General features: G+C 51.6%; 1 protein-coding gene across 1 annotated transcript in view; it reads left to right on the top strand.

Moving 5' to 3' along the window:
* SHC3 (SHC adaptor protein 3) overlaps window positions 1-10272 on the top strand; it is a 158445-nt gene extending 148173 nt beyond the window's left edge. Inside the window, exon 12 of the mRNA XM_045562354.1 lies at window positions 9852-10272. Coding sequence (XP_045418310.1) covers window positions 9852-9980 — 129 coding nt within the window. The 3' untranslated portion in view covers window positions 9981-10272. The remainder of the gene's footprint in view (window positions 1-9851) is intronic.
* Window positions 10273-12737: the final 2465 nt, after the last annotated feature.

Genomic DNA, 12737 nt, shown 5'->3' with positions numbered 1-12737 from the left:
AGGGTCCCACCCCCATGCACTCCAGGCTGCCCCTGCCTACTCTCTTCTGTCATCCAAAGGGCTCCCATCCCCACCCCCGTTGGTCCACATGTGTAGGGGTCACCATATCTTTCCCTCCTCTTCTGTTTGAGGAGTTTTTTTACTCCACTGTCTTTTTACTGGGTTTGGGGAAGGTGGAACAGCAGCACCCACACTTCTTCCAGCTGCTGTAAAATATCAGCACTCACACATCTCTAGTTGTTTTCTGTCAAAGATTTCAAAATTAAACCAAATTAAAGAAATGAAAACCCATAGGTAAATTTTAGCATTGTGCTCACTGGGTAATTGGTAAGAACACTCCTTCCATTTTTCTGTAAATGTGGAAATGGCCAAGCCAAGGAATCTCCCCAGTGGTGCTTAGGCCTTCTCTGCCCTTCTCTGACCAGCTCTGAAGAAATCCTGATTAGGGACCATTTCCTGCAAATTTCCTTTTTGGTCTCCATGGTCAGTTCTCTATCATTTTTTCTTTTCTATTGTCAAGAGCAGACTTTACTGACTCTTGGGGACAGTTACGGTGACTGGGGCTTCCCAGTACCTTGGAACTAGGAAAGGAAGGGAAGTGAGACCCAGGAAGAACAGGCCTGGGAAGCTGAACTAAAGAGTGTCCAGGGAAGCCCAGGAGTCTCCTCCTCACCCTGGATGTGGCTAGTCTGCGGAACCATGGAGCAGAGGATGGAGGACCCACCCAGGGCCCCACTGTGCAGGGATTCAAGGTTGGGCTCACTCCCTGGGCTGGGAAAGGACTGCTCACCTGGGGCAAGGGGTTTGATCGTGGACATGTAAGCAATGGATGGACAAGATCCTAGGCTGGACTCCTGGCATTGCAGCCCTGGGGAGCTGATGTTGGCCTAGCACTGTGGCCCTGCCATTGAGTCTGGGAAGGACCTGGACCACATGGGGTGGGGTCTCCCAGTGGATCCAGCTAAAGCCAAGAAAGTAGGCAAAGGACAGCCATTCTGTGTGTGTGTGTGTGTGTGTGTGTGTGTGTGTGTGTGTGTGTGTGTAACCTGTTCTAACATAAGCCAAGTTTTATTTACTTATTTATTTATTAAAAAAAATTTTTTTGAGACAGGGTCTCACTCTGTTGCCTGGCTAGAGTGCAGTGGCATCATCCTAATCTTAGCTCATTGCAACCTCAAACTCCTGGGCTCAATGGATCCTCCTTCCTCAGCCTCTGGAGTAGCTGGGACTATAGGCACATGCCACCATGCCTGGCTAATTTTTCTACTTTTTGTAGAGATAGGGTCTTGCTATGTTGCTCAGGCTGGTCTCAAACTCCTGATCTCCAGCAATCTTGCCACCTCGGCCTCCCAGAGTGCTAGGATTACAAACGTGAGCCACCGCGCCAGCCATAACCTGAATTTTAATTAGGAGACATCTCCGTCTGATGGCTTTGTTCTTGTGTGGCCCTTTGGAAGGTGCTAGACGTAATCATTTTGTCATTGGTTAGGTGTACTCACTAATGAAAGAATCTTTAAACAGTATTTCTAACTGCCCACAGGTAGCTCTACTGAAACGTTTCCCAGGCACCTCAAGCCCCTCATGGCTGCGCTGTTCCCACCTGCTCGCCCCCAGCACCCCCTCCTTGATTCCTTTCCTCAGCCTAGTCACTGAGCCTCAGCCACGCCACACTTCCCTCCATAAAGTCCTGACCAGACCACCCTAAGGATCCCCGAGAGAGCCACCTCCTCCTCCCGGCTCACCTGGACTCCCAGCGCCGGCCCTGCCCCTGCACTGCCAGTGGCAGGCTCTGCTAATGTCACTCCGCTCCTCGGAATCCTCCAGGGTGAGGTTAAACCGCTCAGTGTGGTGAGAAAATAGGAATAGCGAACATTTCCTGAGCACTTCTTAGGGGCTGTGCACGGTGCCCAGTACTCCACAAGTATTAATCGTTTAATGCTGCCGACAGTGCCACGAATGGGAAACGTGACAGCCATTTTGCAGAGAGGTCAGGAACTTGCCATAAGGGGCACTGCTCAAAACTGCCTTCTCGTCTCTCGTCACCGCATGAAACTGCTTCTCCAGGGGTCACAGGCAGGACGGGTGGTCCTTAATAAGACACACAGGGTCTGAGACGTGTGCTTGGTGCACAGGGTGCCACTTGGCTTGTGCCACAGGAGAGAAAGGGCCACAGGGGTAATGACTTGGGACCACCGTGCCTTTGTACACCTGTGGAGCTTCCCGAAGGGGCCCCTTTGTTTCTGCTGGGTAACGGGAGGCGCTGAGTGCGCTGGAAGGTGGTGTCACAGTTCGGCTAACAGCACGTGTCGGACCAACAGAGCTCTGCACCACTGTTCTGGCAGCTCCAGCATCCCGCAGAGCTTGCTCACAAACGCAGACGCGTGGGCCCCACCCCAGACCTGCTGAGTCAGAAACTCCGGATGGGGGTGCAGAGGGTGGGCAGCAGTCTGAGCTTTCACAAGCCCTCCTGGGATCAGAACCTCAGATCTAGTCCACAGAACCTCTTACAAATGAGAAAGGATGTGTCAGGTGACTTGTCAAGTTAGCACAGCACATTAGCAGTGGAACCAGGATTCGAACCAGCACTGTGATTGCTGGAACAGCAGTCTCTCCTCTACACGGCAGTACCGTCTGATTCTGTCCTGCCCTGCGTGGCCAGTTAAACACAAAAGTGGGTCATCTGTGTGCTTGGATCAATAAAGTTTGAAAATTAATTTCTGCCAAATTTCTGAAAGGCAGGTGAGAACAGGCAGTGAAAGGAGAAATGCCCTGGAGGGACTTCCACCTCCTTCCTCCCAGCCCAGCACACAGAACAGGAACGAATCAGTGTGGCCACAGGCGGGGGGTGTTGGAAAATCAGCATAGACTTCATATTTGTTAATTATTTTAATTTCCCACCACTTTTGAGTTGTTACTCAGGTTTCCAAGCATTTTGAGCCCCAAATAAAGGTAGCCCTTCTGGATGCCTGAGGTTGGGCTCCTTCCCACGGAGCCTGGGTCTGTGGGGTCTGTCTGCCACTTTCAGACCCTTTCTCAGATGATTAAAAATACTGTAAGAAACTCAGAGACCTTGTCGACGAGCTGGTGGCTGAGTTTATTCTGGGCTCCTAACGCCGAGGCCAGGTAGCGCTCACGCTGCCAGTCAGAGCGGGTTCGGGGCCTCGGGCTGGCCCTCTCCCTGGCAGTCTGCATCACGTGGAGAGAGCCTGCGTCTGCCTCGCCCCCACAGGAGGCAAGGCTAGGAGTGACCTGGCTCAGATCCACCACATGCCACGGTGGCAGCAGCTGGGCTGGGGGAGCAGGCCGCGGAGAACGCCGTGGAGCTTTCCCTGCCGTGTGGCCTCGACCAGACCCCGGCAGTGGAGCGGGAGCAGCCCTCCCTTCCTCATGGACGTCTCCTTGCACCTCCTTCCAGGCTCCTGGAGGTCAAGGAGCTGGAACAGTGGCCGAGGATGTGCAGGCTCCTGCCCGGGCCGGGCAGACACGCCCCTTCCCTGCCACGGCTTGGGGTGCAGTAGCCCGCTGCTCAGCACGGGGGGCCAAGGCCTCTGCCCCGTTCGCTGGACACCTCATGATGTCTGTCACTCGCATTGTACCTTTGTTCCCTACCAAAAGGACACAGAAATTATGGTGCCCATTTGGCCACCTCTGGCCTCGGGCAAGTCCTGAGACTCACCTGTCCAGTGGAGGTTCTGGGTGGAAAGACACCTTCCAGGCTAGCTGCCGCAGCCCCCAGGGCGGGGCAGGGCTTCTGTGAGTGCTGGGGCCTGCCCCTCCCATCTTATTCCTGGATGGGACACTTGGGGCGTCCACGCAAGGTGTGATGCCGCTGTTCCATGGCTAAGAAGTGTTTTAAGATGGCAACACCTGACAACACTGAAGGAAACTTCCAGCTCTCAAATTTCAAATTCCTGCTGCTGTGTTCTGCTGGCCCCAAAGGGCTGCTGGAAGCACATGGTTTCTACCTGGCGGGTGGTGAACGAGCCTCACCTGTGAGGGTCTAAGGCAGGTGAGCCTCTGGCCCCGGCTCCTGCCTAGCGCCCCGGCAGGCTGCCGGGAGACCCATTGCTCACTTGCCTGGGTGACTTCCTCCTTTGCGGCTAGTTTGCTGTGAGTCTGTGGATTTTTCTGAAGGTATCAAGTTAGTTTTGTGGGAGAGCTGTGTCCTCTCTGGGTGTGTGGCCTGGGCCTGGCCCTCCCCTCTGTGAGCAGATTCAGTGCGGTCTTTGGTCACTGAGCACCTGCAGTGACAGACAGCTCTGGGGACATTGAGTGCGTGGTCCCAGCCTCCCCGCTTTGGCAACTGAATGAAGACTTTTTTGTGGTTTCCTGAGCAGTGACTCATCCAGTGATGTCTTGGAGGCCTCATGGAGACAGCACGCCCTCCCCACCCCCCGCCTGAAGTAGCCTGTGTTTTCCTGGGACGAGAGACTACCCTTCTATCCAGCCGTGCTAGCCAAAAGTAACAGCTAGGATACTCTCCAAGCGTTACCAGCCGATGCTGCTAGAACGTTAGCATGCCTAAGGGCTGGTCCAGCTGCCTGACATCGGCGAGGGTGTGGAGCTCAGTGTGCAGTGACCTTGTGAGGTCAGCCCAGGCCTGCAGCTCAGTGGATCACCAACCGCCCCCCGCTGCCCCTCCCCAAACCCTCGTAAGCCTCACGCATACCACCCGGGAGCAGGAGGCCTTCCCCACTCTGGCACGGGGCTCAGATGGCAGATCTCAACCCAGACACGTTGATGTCCCTTCAAGCAGGCATCTCTGCCCAGCTTAGTCACCACTGAGGAAGAAAACATGAGGGGGTCTCACCTGTGTCCCAGCCCTGCCCCTGGACATTCCACTCATGAATCCCCGTCCTGAGTGGGCCTCCTGGGCAGCACCTCCCACTGCACAGCACTGCTGTTTTCTACCAGCTCCTAGAAACTTCTCCAAGGATGATTCCTCCACCTTATTCTGTGGCCGGTGCTACTTTAGTGCCCCCCCTAGATCCTGGCACTGGAAGCAGCCCCCACTCTGCCCTGCTTTGACCTGGACATAGGTCATGGCTAGAGGAGGAACCCTCACCTTCCCACCAACCACCTGGGGAACCATGAGTGTTGCCTGGGAGGAAGGATGAAAATGACCAGCCAGACCTGCAGCTGTGCACAGGCCCCAGAGGCCCTGCACACCCAATGTGGCAGGAACATACCTGCCACACAACCTGTGCCCACCTCCCTGCCTCCCACCCTCCACCCCCAACTCACCCCGCCCCACCGCCCCTTCCCATCTCCCATCCTAACCCCCAACCCTCTTACTTGCAGACACAGGGGGTGATGCCAGCTGACCACAGGCTGTACAGAGCCAAGTGGGCATTTCTTCCCCAGCCTAGGGAAGGGACTTTCTTTTTTTTTTGGCCCCTGAGTAGAGTGCAGTGGCATCATCATAGCTCACTGCAACCTCAAACTCCTGGGCTCAAGTGATCCTCCTGCCTCAGCCTCCTGAGTAGCTGAGATTATAGGCACGCACCACCATGCCCAGCTAATTTTTCTAGTTTTAATAGAGACAGGGTCTCACTCTTGTTCAGGCTGGTCTCAAACTCCTGAGCTCAGGCAGTCCTCCCACCCTGGCCTCGCAGAGTGCTAGGATTACACATACTTTAATTAAGCTGCTGTGAAACCTTGGGGATCTCTAGCTAAAACAGGTAACCCATTTTTAGCAATAATGGTTTACAAAACCAACCAAAAAAGAAATTCCTCACCACAAACAAAGTGGCCTTGTTTGAAGAGTGGGAGACGTTGCTTTCCCTCCTTTGTAAAACCTTACCCCACCTCCTGCAGCTGCTCACCTTGAAAACCTTCACCCACCCAGTACCCTCAAGTTGAATATTCTGTCTACTCTTTTGTTTTTAAATGTATTTTATTTAAAGTTGTTTATGGATAGGAAGACTCAAAAATGGCAAAATGTCAGTTCTTGACAAAATTTATTAAATAACTTATTTATTAGATAATTTATTAAATGAGAAATACCTCTCCATTTATTTAGTTCTTCTTTGCATTCTTTTATCAGACATTCATAGTTTTGCTCATACAGATCTTGTATGCATTTTGTTAGATTTATACCTAAGTATTTCATTTTGGGGAGTGCTAATATAAATGGTATTGTGTTTTAAATTTTAAATTCCATGTGTTCATTGCTGGTATATAGGAAAGCAATGGACTTTTGTATATTTACCTTGTATCCTGCAACCTTACTATAATTGTCTTTAGTTCAAGGAGTTTTTGTTGTTGTTGTTGTTGATTTTTTTTTTTATTTTCTTCACAGATAATCATGCCATCTGTAAACAAAGGCAGTTTTATTTCTTCCTTCTCAATCAGTACGCCTTCTGTTTCCTTTCTTGCCTAGCTGCATTAGCTAGGCCAGTGTGATATTGAAAAGGAGTGGTGAGAGGTGGCGTCCTTGCTTTGTTCTTGATCTCTGAGTTTTTCAACATTAGGTATGGTGTTAACTGTAGGCATTTTGGTAGATATTCTTTATCAAGTTGAAGAATTCCCATCTATTCCTAGTTTACTGAGAGCTTTTTTTTTTGAAGTCATGAATGTTAGGTGTTAGACTTTGTCAAATGCTTCTTTCTGCATCTCTTGATATGATCGTGTGAATTTCTTCCTTAGCCTGTTGATATGATGAATTAAAGTAATTGATTTCTGAATATTGATCAACTTTGCATAACAGAGAACTCCCACTTGGTTGTGGCGTATAATTATTTTTATATATTGTTGGCTTCTATTTGCAATATTTTGTTGAGCATTTTTGCACCTATCTTTATGAGAGATTTGGGCTATAGTTTTCTTATAATATCTTCGGTTTGGGGATTAAGGTAATGCTAGCTTCACAGAATGAGTTAGGAGTATTTTCTCTGATACTCTTCTGAGAGTGATTGTAGAGAACTGTGATAAAATTCTTCCTTAAATGTTTGGTAGAATTCACCAGTGCACTCATCTAAGCCTAGTGCTTTCTTTTTTGGAAGTACATTAGTTATTGGTTCAATCTCTTTAATAGATATAGGCATATTCATATTTTTTCTTGTGTGAGTTTTGGCAGATTGTGTCTTTCAAAGAATTGGTCCATTATGTCATCCAGGTTGTCAGATTTATGGGCATAGAGTCATTCATAGTACAGATGCTCCTCAACTCACAACGGGTGCATCCCAATAAACCTATAATTAAATAAAAATATTGTAAGTGAAATGCATTTAATACTCTGATAACCAATATTAAAGTTGAATTCCTTTATTCCTTGTTCCTTTGTAGTCTTTTTAATGCCCATGGGACCTGTTGTGGTGTTCCCCCCTTTCATTTCTGATATTAATAATTTGAGTCCTCTCTCTTTTATTCTTAGATAGCTGGCTAGAGGTTTATCAATTTTATTGATACGTTCAAAGAACCAGCTTTTGGTTTCATTCATTTTCTCTGCTGATTTCTTGTTTTCAATTTCATTGATTTCTGCTCTCGTTTTTATTATTTCTTTCCTTCTGCTTACTTTAGATTAATTTGCTCTTCTTTTTCCAGTTTCCTAAGGCAGAAGCCTAGATTATTAATTTTAGGACTTTTGTCTTTTCTAACATATGCACATTCTAATCTACCCTTTTGTAGCCTGCCTAGGCTGTCATCTTTACTTTCATTTCCTCTTTGCTGTGCAGAGCCTCACCCGGTTGGCTGAGGTTAACACGCCGTGCATCCTCACTGTAGCAGTATCCCTTCAGGTATCTGGAGCCTAGGTTTGTCCCAGCAAATAGGTGGTTTTGCTCGTCCATCAATATTTCTAGTGCACCACAGGTGGGTCCACACAGCTAACTCTGTTGGCTACAAGTTCTCTGGGAAGGAGCCAGACTGGAAATTTAGTGAGCATTTATGGGGATGAAGTGAACGGGCTCTCTATTTCTTTAGGCAGTAGGTATACCTGACTTATCTCTTATGCCTTTGCATATGTGTGTGTTTATGTTGGCCAGCTAGGAACTGCAAAGAGGCTAACTGGAGGTTCTCAGCTTTGGCAGCATGTTGGAATCCCTGGGGGAGCCTGAGACACCCTGGTGTTTGGGCCCCACTTCCCAGCTCCTGATGACCTGGCCTGGGCTGGGCCCTGGATTCTGGGTAACTAAAAGCTCCTCAGGCAATTGGGACATGAGCTCAGGTTGAGACTGCTGTGCCAGACACTTTCCTATCATAAAACCTTCTTCATCTACCCGGATTCCCCCAGAACTTACATAAGTATTAATCATTAAGACATGGGAATAAGCAGTGAAAGTCCAGGCAGCACCCGAACAACATAGGTCTTAAGCTGAGTTCCTGGGTTCCCCTGCCTTCTAAGTAACTTTCCTGCTTGAGTCACACCGGGTGTCTTTCCTGGTCAGGAATTCTAAGGAGCCCCAGGAGAATTAACCTCAATGGAAGGAGAACTGGGAAGTCTTCGAAAAGACTCCTTTCTGAACTTGCCCAACAGGTTACATCCTTTGTGAGGCTTAATGCCAAGAGTCAGGGGACCTGGGGCCCGGAGCTCCCTCCCCTCTGGTGCTTACAGAGACAGGTGGGGCGGGCTCCCGCAGGAGAAGAACATCCTAATTTCAAAGCTTCTGCTCTTGCCTCCAGCTGCCAATTGGTAGAGCCCTAAGCAGATGCCGTGAGCCTCTCAGAGCGCCTTGGGCAGGGATGTCCAATACGCACACCTGGATCGTAGATTTGGGGTGGGAGTGGGAACGGGGCTGAAGGCCCAGAGATTGATGTCCCACTGGTGGGTTGATGGAAGGGGAAAGAAAAGAGTAGCCACATTAGGGGAGGCAGGAGTGATATCAAGAATTTGGGGAAAAGAAAACATTGGGACAAATAGTGAGAAGGAGAGTGGACATCCTCCAGGGAGTCCCTGTAGGAGGGTGGGGAGAGCTGGTCACCCCGCGGGAGCCGGGGCTCCTGGGAACTCAGGTGAACACCGATGGAGAGGGAATCCCTAAAGCTAGAGAGTGAGGTCAGGGCACGCAGGTGGCCCTCAGGTGACCCGTGAGAGTGAATGGGTCTAGCCAGGCATTTGCTCCCTACCCCATCTCCCACTCCTTAAGGAACAAGTCCCAGGGGATTATTTCTAGAACTCTTTTAGAAACTACTCCTGACAGGCTCACCCTCCCCTCTTCAAGTGTGGTCTACACCATGAGTGTACCAGCTCAGGGTGAAGGTGGCTGATGGCCCCAGGGGCCATGGCTTGGGCCAGGAGGCAGGGCAGAGCATTATCTCCCCCCACCCCAGCACTCATTTATTCAGGAAAAGTCTGTGGGGCAGGCACTGTGCTGGGCTCTGGAACGGGGAGCCCAGGGACATGGAGCACTGCCCCTCTGCCCCTGCCCGGCTCACCCTCCCTGGAGCACCCATGTGGAACAGTGGGGTTGTTCCCGGTGGAAGCCCTGAGCAGGCCTGGATGCTGGATGCCAGCCTTAGGCCGGGGCAAGGAAGGGAGGCTGCCTGGAGGTGCTGGCATCATGGCAGAGGCTGAGCTGGGTTCCCAGGTAGAAGCACATTCTGGGCCAGGGGCTGGCCGTGCAGAGGCTTGGAGGTGGGAGGGGCACAGGAGCCTGAAGACCCTGGTGTGGGCTGTGCAGGACGCTGGACAGAGGATTCTGGGAGCGATTCTAAGAGGGGCAGCGAGGGAACAGGACAGAGAGGTGAGGTGGCCCTGGTTGCTGAAGGTGGGGGGTGGGGTGTGTTTCCAGGCCCCTCCGGATGTGGTTAGCCTGGGCAGCCCCTGGTCCCCTTCTCCTCTCCTTCTGAGCAAAGCATGTTCTCTTTTCTGTCTGTGGGGTGTGTTTAACCTTTCCTTCCTTCCTGCACAGATCCGGACCAAGGACAGAGTCTTCGACAGCATCAGCCACCTCATCAACCACCACCTGGACAGCAACCTGCCCATCGTGTCTGCCGGGAGCGAGCTGTGCCTCCAGCAGCCGGTGGAGAGGAAGCAGTGACCCGGCCAGCGCCTCTCCCGACACCGCGCCAGGTCAGGAGGACCTGGGCAGATCGGTCAGGGCTGCAGGAACTGGGGCAGCTGCCTGTGGCTCAGAGCTGTTTTCAAAAGCCCCAAAAGGAAGGCTTCTTTCAAGGTCAAGTTTCATAAACTTATTCCAGGTTTCTCATATGCATATTAAAGGTGTACATACCTATATATCCTGTACAAATTATCCCTCTATATTTATATTTTTTAAGACTAAGAAAGATGTAAGACTAATGTTCTGTGCTGTATGTTTTTAATGAAAAAAACAGTTTGACTGTAGTTGTCCAGGTAAAAATTTAATTCAACTGACTCCACCAGGAAATTCCAGTAGGAAGGTGTAACTTGCAGTTTTACCTACTAAGCACAATTCGAAAGGGGAAGAGAGGCGGCGGGGGGGATAAACACAGAAGTACTAGATGTCTAGCGCTGCGCTTAAAGCGCTCCGGAACGCCGGCCCTGTGCCTGCTGGCGGGGCTGGGCGTCCTCCCGGCGGTGCCTCCGTGCTCCCCGCGTCGCACGCCGCGCGCTGGGGGCTTCCGGCGCCAGACAACTGTCCGCAGCTTCGCTGCAGAGCAGGCGACACGCCCGCGTCCCGGGTCGTGCTGAGCACGGGAGCCCGTCACCTTGTATCCTGGTGGTGCCCGGGCACTTGGGAATTCGCTTTATGCCAAATACGGCACAAAATGAGCCTCGCCAGCCAAGGTCTCCATGGACAAATGCTGCCCTTGCTCTCATCCATGAGATGACAAAATGAGCGCCTGTAGAGCGTAATCGAGGAAAATTCTCGGTTTATACATCCTCGGGCCGGCAGCCGAGCTAGGGCCTCTGGTGGCAGCTGCAGTAGAATCCGCCGCCTCCCTCTGCGCGACGGGAGAGGCCCGAGCGAGGGCCCCGCTGAGGCAGGCGCAGCACCGTCCTGGGGTCCGGGGACACGCGGCGCCGGCTGACGGGCCTGGGTCCGCGCGCGGAAGCTCGGTCTGGGGCTCAGGAGTCCCTGGACTCCATTTGCGGTTCCACCTCCGGAGTGACGAGGGAGAAATGCCTGCCGTCCTCCCGCGGGCCTCCGCCACAGGGTGTCGCCCACGCCACACTGTCTTCGCTCCCTCCCTTCCAGATAGAGCACTGTCGTGTCCTGGTGGGTCATTCAGGGTTAGGAGATGGCAATGTTTGTAACTTTTTAAAAATACCTGGGCTGAGACTGCCCTGTGATTGACAGATGTCTTGTAAAAGATAGGTGGATCCATTCATTCGCCGGCACCTCCTCACGGTGCCACAGCCTTGGTTCTGGTCCCTGCGAGGCCCGCAGGGTGCGCGCCCCGGCCGGCTGAACGGAGAGATGCTCCAACTTAGAGTTGCATGGTGATAAATGTGATGCTTTAAGGGGAGACTTTCAAACATCCAGTGATTAGTAATTCTGTGACGTTCTAATGCTAAAGGTGTGAACCCGTTTCTGCTTTGGGGGTTTGTGTGGCCAGATGGGAGGACAGGGGAGGGCTAACAGGTGAGGATGGGTCAAAACAGGTCCCAGCCTTCATGCGTAGCCTTCTTTGCAGGTTTGCCCTTTGCGGGTCCACTGAAATCCAAGTCAGCGTCCCAGGGTGTTCTGCAGTAGAGCAGAACTCCGCAGAGCCTGGCATGAACTAGACCACCCTGCTGCTTCCCGAACCAGCTTCAGGGCGGCTACGGCTCCCAGTTCTCCAGAAGCAGCGGGGCTGAGCAGGCACACTGGGCCAGGCTCCTGCTGTGCGACAGTGTCGTCAGGGGCTCTGACAGCTGCCCTGTTCTTGTGTCCCCTGGGAGGCCTGTAGCCCTGGAGACACACATACAGGTCTGCCCCTCCTGTGTGTGAGTGTACGCTACATAGAGAAATGTAGAAAATGACCTTCTTTCAACATTCTTTCATTCTCCACGTGTGCAAGGCCAAAATGCTAATGTTAAGGAACACTAGCAAAGTAAGTAATGAAAGTTAAGAGCCATGAGCACCGTAATGGCTGACCTACTTTATCTTTCCTCTCCGGGGGCCTTAAGAAATGGTAATCCATGATTTTAGTAACTCTGCTGTGAAGTTTATTTTGATGGTGATAGGCAATATACATACAGAAAATATTTTTTTGCATAGGAATCAATTTAGAAAATTAAAAGTATTGGGGTCAAATTTCTCTTTTCAATATTAATTCAGAATGCATATTTTAAGCTCCTATTACAAGATTGCTTACACTGGAACAGTGCCAGTGAAAAAACTGGCACTCCTTCTAGCCAACAGGTGGATGGCAGCGATTTTCTAATTCCTTTCCAGTTGTAAAGGGTGTTAGAATGCACATGGGTTTATCTCAGTTCTTCCTTCAGGCGCTGTGTGATGGGCCACTCCTGTGAGCCTCACTTCACACATGGGGAAACTGAGGCTCAGTGGGTGCCACACCTTGCTTGGGGCCATGCAGTCATCTGGCTGCAGAGCTATTCTGCTCACTTCGAGTTTCCCAAGCTCTCCTGTGCGCCAGTTCGTGCTTGGAGCTCAGGATTCTGAGGCAAATGCAGTGGGGCCTCCTCCCTGCCCAACCTGGGCCCCTCTTCCCCATGGTTGCTCGGACTGTGTCTCGGCCTGGGCGTGGCAGAACGGCACTGTGCCGTGCACTCCAGGGGTTCAGAGCTCCAGGGCATGGTCACTGCGGGCTGTGCTGGGCCACCCTGGCCCTGCTGCCCCTCCCATGGGCACCCCACATTCAACCCAGAA

The sequence above is a fragment of the Lemur catta genome, chromosome 10 (genome assembly GCF_020740605.2).
Source record: "Lemur catta isolate mLemCat1 chromosome 10, mLemCat1.pri, whole genome shotgun sequence".
NCBI classification, from domain to species: Eukaryota; Metazoa; Chordata; class Mammalia; order Primates; family Lemuridae; genus Lemur; species Lemur catta.
This window is presented reverse-complemented; position numbering and strand designations above follow the sequence as displayed.